The following is a 13,235-nucleotide window of genomic DNA, read 5'->3' on the forward strand; positions in this document are numbered from 1 at the left end:
GGAGAAGGGGATATTTGAATGTCATACATCTGCTTAAAATAACTGCAAGCAATGATATCAAAGTATAAATTTTTACTATAGAAGACCAAAAAGGTATTTGTCACTGCTCTGAAATAAGACTAATTCTTTTATATTTTGGAATATAGGTGTTATAGGCCAAAATGTGACCCCCATGGTAGGCACTCCAGCACCCGGAGCAAGTCCTTTTGGACAGCAGGTGAGTCATTTTTTGTATTATTTATGAGGCTCTAAGGTTCTGAATTAGCATTTAAATTAGCATTTAAAGAACATCTCAGTTAAGACAGGTAGGGATGCACTTCACCTTTGCCAGGGAGAACATAAACCAAATGTACACTGATGTATTTAGAACCAGTTAGTATCTTACGCTCAGCGTGTATGTCTGTATTTCATGGTTGAATTGTTATTAGACTAATTAGGTTCTGCCCAGTGGGAGAACTTTTGCAGCGTAAGCAAGACAGTGTTTTGTTTTGGTTTTCTGCTACTAAACTAAGACGAGTCATTTCAACACAGTGTTAAACTGCTGATAATTTAGGTTTTGCATGCTTTGATGATGCAGAGAGGATGCTGTCCACTTTCTCAGCGGTTGATGAGTGGACAAAAACTCTTTTGTTTGCTCCCGTATTTCACAAACAGACGAAGCAGATGTTCACTGGCAGTTCAGAATTTGTGAGTCTGGGTAACAGCGATGATCAGATGTTCCTTCTCAGTGATGAGACTGAGTTCCAACACTCAGATGAAGTGTTCAGCATATTTCCAGTTTTATTGTCTAAATTTATTTTTGCATCATAAAGAGAAATGTGATTTTGGCTAGAGAGTGTAAAGAAAAACAGAATTTGAATGAGGAAGTAGTGAAGTGTATACGTCATGACATTTGAGTTATTCTAGACCACAGGATATCTGTGCTAGGAGTTCTCAGTACTGCTACTTAATCATGACGGTAGGAATTCCTCTGTGCAACTGTGATTTTTTTTATTTTTTTATTACTATTTTTTTGTTTTGTGTGCCTGCAATTAGCATTTATTCTGTGGAAGTATCCCAGTCACCCAAGGATCAGTGTCAGTTTAGATTAGATGTTTTAGAGATAAAAGTCTGCACTTCACAGACCACATAGTTTATGATCAAATAAGAGAAAACATGAAATAAAAAGGAGACAAAAGGAGTAATTAAGGCTACTAGGAGAGAGGAAAAATGGCGATAGTAATCAGAATATGTTTACATAGATGAGAAATATGAGCAATGTTGTCTGTTAAACATGAATATGGTTTGTTTGTACTTCCTCACATCTTGGTGACCCCAACAGATAGCCCTGACTGAAGTGGGTGTCTTACCGTGAAATTTCCTTATGTGTTTGCTGATAACCTGTTAGGAAGCTCCATTGTATGAGGGTGACCTGATGCACAGATATGAAACGGCTTCCCTGCAGTTCCCCCAGATGTGATCTCTCCATTGCTTTGTCATTGCAGATAGGAATCCTTGGCCCGCCAGGACAGCAGGCACCCCCTCCGTATCCCGGCCAGAGCCCAGCGAGTCAGCCAGTTATGCAGCAGCCCACAACTCCCATGTTCGTCTCCCCTCCACCAAAGACACAGAGGCTTCTTCATTCTGAAGCCTATCTGAAATATATTGAGGGGCTTAGTGCTGAATCAAATAGTATCAGCAAGTGGGACCAGACTCTTGCAGGTAAGGCTTTTGATACAGAGTGGGATGTTTCCAGACAGAACCCACTTCTTTGTAACCATTAATATTTTTTGCTTTTAGGGATAATTCTAAATAAATCTGCTGCTTACTTAATAAAATGTATGCACGCACACAAGTAATTGTTAAAAACAAATCAACAGACTGGGAATATATGTGTTATCAGCAGGTTAATTCCATTGATGTATAAATCTAAGAATCAATTGCATGGGCTCACGAATTAGGGGTAAAAGTTATACTATAGAATTATATTTGCCTTTTTCTGGAAAAATTGTGGTGAATATCAAAGCCAGTAGGTAATTGGACCGTTTCTTGACCTTCCAGCACGAAGACGAGATGTCCACCTATCAAAAGAACAAGAGAGTCGACTCCCTTCACACTGGTTGAAAAGTAAAGGGGCTCATACCACAATGGCTGATGCATTATGGCGTCTGCGAGACTTGATGCTACGAGACACCCTTAATATCCGTCAGGCATACAACATAGAAAATGTTTAGTCACATAATTGCTTCTTTCTTTGATACCGGCATATAAGGAGTTTTGTGGAACAATAGCTGTTTTAGTTACTGGGTGGGGAGAGATAACCAACAATAATTTGTATTGCATTTTACTGTACATTGCAAGACCATTTTTATATAAGGACACTTTTAATAAGCATATTTCACTTTTTGTTATATTAAGTTGACTTTATCAAATACACGGATTTTTGCATATGTTTCCTTTGTTTGAAAGGCGATTTCATAATTGGTTAAGTGTAGTCAAGGATTCATCTTTCTTATACTTTATTGCTGAGAATCTGATGCCATTGTTTTTATATAAAAGAAGAAAAAAGAAAACAAAGTATTTACAGATTGGTACAATGGAATGTGAAATTAGTCATAGTTTACATCTTAGAAGAATGTGTGTACATGTGCTTGTGTGTGCTAGCCACTTCCAGCAGAAATCTCGCTTGGATGTGAACAGGGAGGATCTCTTAACAGAAGCTGAAGGTAAGATGTGCATTGATGCTAGGGAAAAATGACATTTCAAGTCAATACCAAGGCAGCTGAGTGGGCCACAGCAATCATGGAAGCGCTAGTGCGGACAGGACAAGGCTGTCTTGACCACTAATGTTGTCCAGTCCTGTCCAGCTACTTAACTGTGTAGCCAAGGCCATTGTGATCCTAAATCAGTAACAGAATACGCGTGCTGGCATGCCCTTAGAAGGTGAAATGTTTCATCTACCATGACCTGCTTTGGGGGTTCTGTGATGTCCCTAACACCGAGGAGTGGGAAGGGGAAGCTTCCTCCCTAAGCAATTCCATCTGCATGTGAGGAAGGTGCGCAGAACTTGGAACCAGTTGAGGTCTCGGAAGGTAAGTTAGAGGAAATGGAAAGTTGAGTTGTTTTGGTAGCGAAGTACCGTGATGTTTTCAAATTCGCACATATTCTGTTAATGACTGGGCATTGTAAGGCATTTTTGTATGCTTTCTTTAAGTGTATTGATTCACCTTAAAGAAAGTTTTGCAATGCAAAATTTGAGAAATTTGACACTTTAAAGTAAAATACTACTGTATGATGTGTCTAAGTTCAGCATACCTAGTACGTTGGAGAGATAGAGTTCTTGCATTGCAGTCTTCAGAGGGTTTGGGGTTTTTTTTGTTGTTTTGGTTTTTTTGTTAGCTAAGTAAGGTAGGTATAGACTCTTGCCAAATTTCAAGGTTGTGACTTCCTTCTGCTAAAGACTTACCTGTCTTTGTAACTAACCAACCTTTTGGACTGCAAAACTATTTGTTTAAAGGTAAATCCTTCCGTGTACTTAATTTTAGAAAAAGAATTAATACTTCTGGATTGCATTAAGTAACTGGGAAAACAATATTAATTTGAAAAAAATGTTGGCAGGAACATGGTCACTGCAGCTCAGTCCAAAATAACTGATTTACTGATACACTTTCATCTTACTAGTGGAGACATTCATCATGTGGAAATGTTTTTTAAAGTCTAATCGTACAGAACATTTTTATTTGAGTACATTTGGCAGAAGGTTAAATACTTTTCTTCAAGTACTGGATATCTTGGGTTCTGTTTCGCTGATGTAATTAATATTGATGAGGGAAAGCGACATGTGCAAGTATAAACTGTTACTTAATTTTACTGGCTAATTACTCTCCCTCTCCTGTTGCAATCCTCCAGTCATTGCACAGAAAACCATGTACTTACAAATAGGCACTTAAGGACAGTTTAGGTCAGATGTGCAATGGGCGTGAAGAAAATGGAGCTAAGCAACATAAGAAAATTACAATTTTGAACTCTACAAGTAGCATACCCATGGTACGGAAATTCTCTACTGGCCTTTGTAAATGACCAAGTTTATTTAACAAAGTAGAAACTGAATAGTCTTGTACCACCCCCCATATATACAGTATCATCTTGAAATGTGTTTAAATTACCATAGGCTTTGCAATTTTTAGCCACAAAGATGGGACGTTGAAGCGAATCAGGCAGCAAATCCTCATTTTTGAGTATTTGGAACTATCATGGATTGTACTAATAGACCACCAGATTCTCCTACTTCTCAGCATTAACAAAAATTACACCAAAGAACCTGGGATGGATTTTAGTTAAGTTATTGTTTTATTTATTTTCTTTTGAGGACTGGATGGGACTCCCTTTGGAGCCTGTATAACTCAGATGTTTAATTTATCTGAAGGTCAGAGATGAGCAGACTTGCAGCACTGGCTCTCTCCTGCCCGAGCAGCTGAAGCCCTACTTTCACTGCTCTTTCCGGCCCAGGAGCAAGAGATTGGAAGTGCAAACATAACCTGGGTCCTCCCGCAAGGCAGTGCAGAGCACTACCGCTAAGCCACTGGGCTGGCCCTGATCAATTATTTTAAGCTTTGTTTATTTATTTCAAAATCATGTCTCTCTATATTGGAGGCATTTCAGTCAATCGCAGTAAAATTTAGGATATAATGGCTACGGTCTAGAATTCAAAACCAGCAAAAGAAACTGTTTTCTGATTCTGGTTAAAAAAAAAAAAAAAAAAAGACATGTCTGTCTGTCTCTTTTTCTCTCTCTTTGTGGGTGTTTGAACCCCTCATTTGTTTTCCACTGCCATTCATTGTACTGGCATAAACAAAACTTTCATATTAAAATAAAAGTATGTATGGGAAATGGTTGGCTTCTGTGAGAGTGGAAAATAGATTAATGTAGGACCGGTATTTTCATAAACCACTTGGAGATGACTAATAATTATTTGTTCTCTTCCTTAGTCTTTCCCTTCCATGAGAAAATTTACTGTTTGTGTAAAAATTCAAAGCGTTGATGTTGGTGACTTTTCTTCAGCATATGTTTTTGGACCTGGTTAATCCATGCTTGGCTTTTCATTAGATCTTGTACTCCTGAAGGTTAAGCTGCTAACCAGGTGTATAACATGTATGTACCATCACTTTGTTTACCTGAGTCTTTTTAATTTGAATAAAAATAGTTTGCAAAGTGTTTTGGATTAACCAGGTTTGAGTGTCCCATCAAGAATTTTGATAGGATTTTATTTCAAGTAATTTTGGCTGTTGCTGATCTGGATTTTATCAAGTCCTTGGTACGTGCGCACTTGTGTGTGGGTAAAGAATCCTTTTTATATTGTCCTGTGTATTGCAAGACATGCCTGGTAGGTGATAAGAACAGTGATGCTGAAAAATGTGGTTGAAAATTGAGCTTGAAAAGGAGCATGAACAGTAAACCTTGAAAAACGTGACACATTCGGAGCAAGCTGAGTGGGGATGATAAGATTCAGTCAGTCCCAGATGCCCCCACATTAATTGCCTTGAAAATAAACAGCAAGCCTTAATTTCCTACTGGAAGCTAACCTGGTTCAGGACTCTTTTATGTAGCTGTGTAATAAAGGAAATTAGAACAGTAATATGGAAAAAGCCTCTTTTAAACAATAAAGTTAGAAACCAGAACAGAAATTTTCTTTAATACCACAAACTGCAAGTAAAATTAAGTGATGGCAACCTCCCAAGTCTCAAGGTGCCTCTGACGTAAAATTTACAAAAAGCTATTTAAACCACCAGAACAGATAGCATTATATTTAATTAACATGCATTCGTGTCTCCAATCCAGGAGATAAACGCTGCCTCTCATGCAGGCGGCCAGCTTTACAGAACTTCCACCTTTCTAAAATCTGATGATGCAGTTGCGCAGAGGAGACTAATTCTAATCATCCTCCACATTGTGTTTGCTCAGTTGGAGATACTGAAGATCATCCATAGATGTACGTAGCCCCCTCTCGGCTGCAAATGAGAGCCAATTTGGAGCGGTGCTTCAAAATGGCTGGGTACTCTGAACATCAAGAAATGGGATCTGATTCGTTGATATATGTGAAATTTTCTGATTAATAAAATAAACCTCATATTCCTTTTGCTGACTGCATTTTCTAGCAAGTCTATTTCGTCCATCCTACAAAGAAACGACACAACAGCTGCTGCAGTGCAGTAGGATCTGGTGATCCTGGATAAAGAGATTCCCAGTCTCGGTCAGGCCTCGGAGACACGGTGGTCTCCTACGGTTGGTCCTTCCTGTGCCAAGAGGGATCAGAAATCCAGTGCAGAAGTCTGGCCGTGCAGATTGTCATCTGTTAAAGGAGGCAGCAGGAGAGATGGGAAAAGCAGCGGAGGAGAACGCACTGAATTACATGGCAGCACAAGTAACTGGTGTGGCTCAGCCTCAGACAAGAATGGTGAAGGATGGTCGGTCCTTCATGAAGTCTGTGTAGCTGTGCTCTGCAGGGAGTGTCCAAATTCAGTTTCCATTGGATGATTTTTGGGGAGGACTGTAATTAATCTTCACGCTTTGTGCCAAGCACCAACATCCAGTGACAACTTCAGGAAATTCCTTGGGACCAATCATCCCACTGGTGCCTGTTGTAAGTTTTAGCACCTTTCTTGGAAGTATCTGAGGCTGGCTGTAACCAGAGCGCAGGTACAGTTTGGTATCTCTGTATGAAGTCCAAAGTGAAAGCTCGACTCCACTGAAGATAGTAAAAGTTTTGCTTGAGGTAAGAGTTCACCAGTACATAACAGGTAACTATTTTTTTCCTTTTCCTGCCCTTGAAAAGCTGGGACAAAACTCTGCTAAACCCCTGTGCAAGGAAGGAGTACAGGCTGGGCATACACACACGCTTCCTTCACCAGAATGTCTCTTCAGTACTTCCCTGGCTTGCCACAGGTCTTTCAGCAGGCAGCACCCTTGGGTGCACAAGAGCAGGGAAACGATCCCGTTCTTTGTACAAAATCATTCTGAATCAGTGGTGAAACTGTCCCCTCTCTAATAGTGGGGTGGTGAGCAGCATTGCTCATACCTAAGTATCACCGTTTGTTTGCAGGTGACTATTTAGTGCTGCAGCTTTGCCCATGCTTGATCTCTATATTGACCTGACTTCTATAATTTGGAACGCTTTCAGCAGAAATGCATTGCTAATTCTCCTGCTGTGGCTGCTGCAAAGTGAACGCACGAGGCCGCTGTTCTTAGATGCTGAACTGCATTCTGGGCTGACACCAGCTGACCTCCCTGAAGAAAGAATGGACACACTCAACCCCAGAACTGGCAGGGGCTCAGCAGCACTTAAACTGAAAGCTGTGTTCCTGGCTTGTTCCCGCAGTGCGTAACAGAAGCAGCGGTGCATTCCCAGTGCTGGCATGAGCTCCAAGCCCAAGGAGAGTTCTCGCTTCCTCCCTGTTGCGCACTGCCACAGCAGATGGGTGGGAGGGAAGCTGGAGGACAGGAAGGAAATGGGGAGATGCGAGCCAGAAGGAAGATGGGAGATTGCTGGGGAAGGCAGAAATCATAGAACTGGGAGTCAGCAGGGTTAAAGCTGAGAAACCAAATGAAGACCTTGGCTGTTGAAGACTGGGTGTACAGTAAAATTGATGCTAAATCTCCAAGTGTGCCTGGTGCTGGAAGGGGCTGGGCACTGGGGCCTTCCAGCAACTCTTACTTCCAGCGCTAGTGAGAGACTGGCACAATCGAAGAATGCAGAAGGATCAGCACTAACAAACATGTTGCGGAATCAAGAATTCAGTTCAGATTTCTAAACGCCAAGCTTTGTCTTCTGTTGTAACAGATTTGTGTTGCCTGAAATAGCATGATGCCAACTCAGAGAAGGATTTAATTCCTGCACTGGTCACAAAGACCAGAGATGCAGAACTCCCTGACACCAAGCTTCTGAGTGACTGCAGCCTGTCTCACTTTCTGTTGACCTAGCTGGCGACACCTAAATTACCTTCCAGACATGCCTGGTGCTCTCAGCTGCAAATGGGTAACAGTAATGCAAAATAAGAGCTCTGAAGTGAAAAATCGGACCTTGACTCACTGATGTCTGTGAAACACTCTGCTACTATTCTAGGAGTGCTAAGGGAAGCCACAGGAAGTTTTCACATCAGGCTCCCAAGTACTGAGAAATAACTAGGGCACAGGGCTCCTTCTTAAAAAAATAAAAATATTGAAAAACTTAATTCAAACTTCAACAAGCATTGGCAGGAGAGAGTTCCAAAAGGCTCAACAAGTAAAGGCAGATGGAGCTAAAGCTTGCCAGTTTTCAAAATCTGGCTTTTTATTAATGCTGTATTTTTTAACGTATTGCTACAGTCAGGATGTACTTCAACACAATGATCTATGACTGCAAAAAGAAGCTTCTGCATGAGTTTTGGAACTTGGGCTCTGCCTTGGAACCAAAGTCAAAATCTAGGTTCTTATTACTTCTGAAATAAAGGTTTTCCCCACATAATTCATTTGCTGTCCAGTCAAAACAGGCAATGGCATGGTCACATCTTTAATTCTCTGTTGATTTTTTTTATTCCTGAAAACACAACTCGTCCTCCAGATCAAGTTCTTGGAAGACACAACACAGAGTACAGCTGTTACCCTCTGCTTGCAAGTCGAGTACCTGCACTGCAACGCCTTCAAAACAGCCAGTGTCTCTTTTTAGTTGGTGAAAAGTTACTTCTGTGGAAGAATTGGCTCCTTTGTGGAACCCTCAGCATATACACATACCAACAAAACAATGACATTAATATCCAGTCCTCACTGATAGTACCACACCAGTTACCCCACTGCATAGGGTCTGCTATTGCACATTCCTCTCAACTTGTGCCTGTTACCAGGTAAATGCATCAGACTTTTCCCACAAATCCCTCAGCTCAATTCATTGTAAAGTAGCAACAACGGGTATTACAGCACAAGTAGGCAGTGGAGCCTGAATGCACGGATGACTTTCCAAACAGTGTGAGCTGAGTAAACACTGAGCAGTAAGTCTGTCCTCTTTTTATCTAGTTAAAGTTATGCCGCATTGGAAAGAAAACAAATCAGATGCCAGAGCAGTTTCTATCGGTGCAAAGGAAACTAACTAAAAATTATTTCCATTGTGCTGAGATATTATGTATACAATATGTATCACTTTTGTTGGTCTTGTCACAAGAACAGTGTCCCATCAAGCAAAGAAAAGCTGCAGCCAGAATCTGTGTACTCAGTTTAGTTTATTTAAAAGTACTAAAACATTAAATAAGTGGCAGAGGCCTAAACACAATGAACTTTTCACTATTGTATTTGGCTCAAATACAAAATATTAAAGATATGAAGTAAATGGAAGAAAAATAAAACCGCCAAAACCATCTGAGAGTGTACTACACAAACTTGTGGATTACAGTTCATCTTACAGAGACAAAATCTTCCCCTACCATCAACGTGGCAGTAATGCTTCTTTGGTATTAATACAGTCGAAGCATTCAGGACCTTCCCCTTGAAACGTTTCAGCTAAAATTAATTTTTTTCCATCCTTGCCTCGTACTGTCTTTCAGATCGTTTCCTACGGTAAACGTCATCTGCCAGAAAAAAATTTTTTATATTAGCGCCTTCCAAGTGCAAGATAGTATTAAACCTATGAAGCCTGTCATCTCAATTTTTTCTTGCAGACACTGACTAACAGGCAACTGAAAATTCAAGCCAACACAAATTGTTATTACCACTTAAAAATAGCTCATGTTCTCCCTCCCATCCAAGCTAAAGTTATTCCCATCAGTCCTGATGAAGTGTTTTTATAGGAAAACTAAATTTCCAGTGTGATACAGTCATTTCTCGTCTACTTTCCCATGAGGGTAATTAAAAATACAAATGCCCAAACTAGCTGAAGCCAAAGGGAAATGAAATTATGGGCACAAAGTCAATGCTTGAGAACTGCCAGCATGGCTTCAGTATTTTTAGGGTTGGTTGTTTTTTTCTAAACTAAAAAAGCCACAGGAATATACCCACCTTCATAGTCTTCCTAGTCATTCTTCCTGCCTCCCCTCACCCTGATCACCCCTAAATATCCATCACCAAATAAAATCTCTCACTGACAAAAAAAAAGAGAGGTTATCCATCTTGTGTATTGTCACTTTGCACGGATTATGGAGCAGTAATAAGGCTAAACTGCACAATTATTATTACTGAAGTATCATTTAGGTGTAGCTTTTTTGTTTCAGGAAAACAAGGCTGAAACTGAAATAACAGCTGCTATACAGATGTTGTGCTTTAGTTTCTAACCTGACTTTATTACTATATAGGTATGCCTCAGAAATATTAAACTGAAAAATCACCACAAACCCAGTCCTTCAGAAGTGAGCAAAGAAGCAATTTTGTTTGCAGTGAGTTTGTCAACTATGGAAATTGTATCAAGCTGTTTTATTCTGCAGGAGACTCAACTCGATTTCCCATGAAAATGAAATGTTCATATATATTAGAGCTGATCCTTTTTCTGAAGTACACAAAATTTTCTAGCAAGGTTTCTTAAACAGAAGAATGCCACATTAAAACTAAATGCTTTAACTTCTAGAAATTAAGTGCCATTAGTTAAGTTCTCATGGCTCATTTTCATATTTTTTCAATCAAAAAAGTCACATTTCAGATGAACCCACACCTAAATTCTGAAAACCGCGGTGATCTTTTTCAATGTAAAAAAATCTAATTAATATTCTAAAGCCTTTGGGGGGGGGGGGGGGGGGCTGTTTTGCCCAGTGTCTTCTGCTAGGGAGGCAGAATCTGGAGCGCCACATCCTGCACTAAGGAGAGCAGCGCTTGCCTCGCTGATGATCTTTAACGCTCTCCGGGCGCGCACCGCACCATCAGACCCTGCCAACTTCTCGTTAGGGGGAACCGCCTCCCTTGTGTTCACCACCAGCAGGTGCCGTGGCACACGGTACCGGGCCGGAGCGGGGGCTGCTCCGGGGCCGCTGGGGTGCTGGGGGGGGCAGCGGTGACTCAGCGGGGGCTGCGTCCCCCCCCGCCGGGGATCAGCCGCTGCGGCGCGGCCCCCACTTACAAAAGGTCTCCTTGCCAATGCGGACGTTAATCATGAACCACTCCATCGCTCCCCCGAGGAGGAAGAAGAAGGGCAGGAACCTGTAAACGCCGAAGCGCTGCTTCCCAGGCACCAGCTGCAAGAGGCGCTTCATCCTCTTGCTCACCAGCATGGCCGGGGCGGGATGGGCGCCTGCAGCAGTTCACGTATAAAGAAGAAAACGGGGGGGAGGCGTGTGAGAGGCGGAACGAGGCGTACAACGGCCCCCCACCGCCTACGCGGGGCTGCCGCCGGGAGGCTAAGCCCTCCACGCCCGCCGTGGGAGAGACCCAGGCGCGGGGCCGCAGTCCCCCACCTCCCCGGTTTGGCTGGCGGAGGGGCGAGCAGCGAGCGGCCCGGGCCCAAGCCTGGGCCCAGCCTCCCCTCAGCGGCCATGGCGGTCCCTCGGCCCCCTCCTCCGCCCCCTCCCCAGCCCGGCGGGCGCGCGCAGCCAATCAGCGCGGCGCCTGGCGCACGACCGCGTGCCGCGCGCCCCTCACCTCCAACGCAGGCTCCCGGGCCCTGGAAGCGGCCGAACGGAAGGACGTGGTCCACACCCACGTGACCCCGGCCCCGGGCGGTTCGCCTCGTCTGATTGGGCGGGGCGGGGCCGAAGGCGGGAGCGAAGGCGGGGCTGAGGTGAGGGACGGCCACCCCCCCCTTCCCCCACTGCCCTCCCCCCCCCGCCGCTGTCCCCGCCTCAGGGGCCGGAGCGCGGCAAGCAGAGCCCGCCCGGGCCCCCGCCGCCCTCAGCGCTTCTCTGCGGCGGCCGCTGAGCGCCGGCCCCCTCGGGGCGAGGCGTGGCGGCGGCTCGGCGCGGCCCGGCCCCCCTCGCACCGCGCGGCGGGGATTGGTCGCCCGGCGGGTGCCGCCGCGGGCCGGGGCGACCGGGAGCGGAGCGGAGCCAGTCCCGGCCGTGTGCGGGCTGCCCCGAGGCTGCAGCGTCCGGCCGGACGATGGCGGCGCTGGGCATGTCGGTGCTGAGGAGGGGCAGCGGCGCGGCCCCCCGGCTCCTCGCCGTGGCCGTCTCCTGCCAGAGCTGCCGCCCCAAAGCCAGCCAGTGCCCCGGGGACGGCGGCCACGGGCAGCCCAGGGACCACCACCCGGCGGCCCCCGGCAGAGCCCGGCGCGGAGCCGATCCCGGCCCCGCCGCGAGCAGCCAGCCGCTCCCGGCCGAGGGAGCCGACACCAAGACCTATTTGTGGGCCAGGTACCACGAGATGAAAAAGCTGGTCTACGGTAAGGGCCGCCTCCGGGCGCTGGGACTGCCACGTCCTGCCGGGATTGGGCTTTTTCTTTTTCATTTTTTTTTCTCCTTTTTTTCCTCTCTTTGCATCTTGGTGCCTTTCGCAGTGCTGCAGAACTGGGGATGTGCCCATTGCTCTGCAGCTGCCGGGGTTAGAAGCCTTCTCCCCGACGATGCCATCTGCACGTCTCCATCGCCCTGGGGCTCTCTGGGACGGTTTTATTTCTATTGAAATCTGTCCTTCATCTTCCTCTCCTCATCGTGGGCTTCCTTCTGTGAACATCCCTCGGCTGGTCTCAGCATTTCAGGACACATAGAACGTGTCCGGTTCTTCACAACTGGCCTCCCTAACATGGATATCGTTGTGGTGAATGGTCTAAATGATGGGCTTGTTGCATTTTTCTCTAACTTGCCACTGGTTGGCATATGGAAGTGTGGTTAAACTAGGACAAATAGACAACGATGTTGACTGAAGTGGTGAGGAGTCCCAGCTCCAACTTGTAACTCGCTGTTGGCACAAGGGTGAGCGTGGAGAAGACTGATGTTAAAGCTACTAGGATGTCTCCTGATCTTGAGCTTAGTTTGTGTTACAGATGCGAAACACCTTTTACTCGTGGGTGTGTGCGTGCGTGGTTTTGCTCCTCTGGCCAAGAAGTTACCTGGCTCTGTCAGGTACATTGACATCTTGCTAAGGGAGGAGAAAACTCACACCGTTCACCAAATCTGTCCATGCGTAAAACAGGATTGTGGTCTTTTTGGCAGCAGCAGATCTCCACTGTATTAAACTTTCCTAAAAGTGTGAAAGAATACCTTTTGTGGCATAAGGCCCGGGAGGTTTTTCTTGCTGGTTTCTTGATTCTTGGAATGTTGAAGGTAGGCACTGTAGAGTGCTTGCACTAGGAAGTGTGACTTTGTGTCTGCTGT

General features: G+C 44.7%; 3 protein-coding genes across 3 annotated transcripts in view; 2 read left to right on the top strand and 1 right to left on the bottom strand.

Moving 5' to 3' along the window:
* Positions 1 to 5,204, top strand: part of PBRM1 (polybromo 1) — a 66,790-nt gene extending 61,586 nt beyond the window's left edge. The window contains 3 exon segments of the mRNA XM_075761883.1: positions 147 to 217; positions 1,485 to 1,701; positions 2,041 to 5,204. Coding sequence (XP_075617998.1) covers positions 147 to 217; positions 1,485 to 1,701; positions 2,041 to 2,213 — 461 coding nt within the window. The 3' untranslated portion in view covers positions 2,214 to 5,204.
* A 4,004-nt stretch (positions 5,205 to 9,208) lies between these two features.
* Positions 9,209 to 11,718, bottom strand: UQCC5 (ubiquinol-cytochrome c reductase complex assembly factor 5). The gene is made up of 3 exons (XM_075761896.1): positions 11,566 to 11,718; positions 11,048 to 11,218; positions 9,209 to 9,572 (listed from the first exon to the last, which is right to left on the bottom strand). The coding sequence occupies exons 2-3, from the start codon at positions 11,196 to 11,198 to the stop codon at positions 9,511 to 9,513; spliced, it is 213 nt and encodes a 70-aa protein (XP_075618011.1). The 5' UTR covers positions 11,199 to 11,218; positions 11,566 to 11,718; the 3' UTR covers positions 9,209 to 9,510.
* Positions 11,719 to 11,891: 173 nt separating this feature from the next.
* The window catches only part of NT5DC2 (5'-nucleotidase domain containing 2), a 28,728-nt gene continuing 27,384 nt past the window's right edge, over positions 11,892 to 13,235 (top strand). Inside the window, exon 1 of the mRNA XM_075761890.1 lies at positions 11,892 to 12,304. Within this exon, the coding sequence (XP_075618005.1) occupies positions 12,022 to 12,304 (283 nt within the window). The 5' untranslated portion in view covers positions 11,892 to 12,021. The remainder of the gene's footprint in view (positions 12,305 to 13,235) is intronic.

The sequence above is a fragment of the Balearica regulorum genome, chromosome 10, assembly GCF_011004875.1.
Source record: "Balearica regulorum gibbericeps isolate bBalReg1 chromosome 10, bBalReg1.pri, whole genome shotgun sequence".
Lineage (NCBI taxonomy): Eukaryota > Metazoa > Chordata > Aves > Gruiformes > Gruidae > Balearica > Balearica regulorum.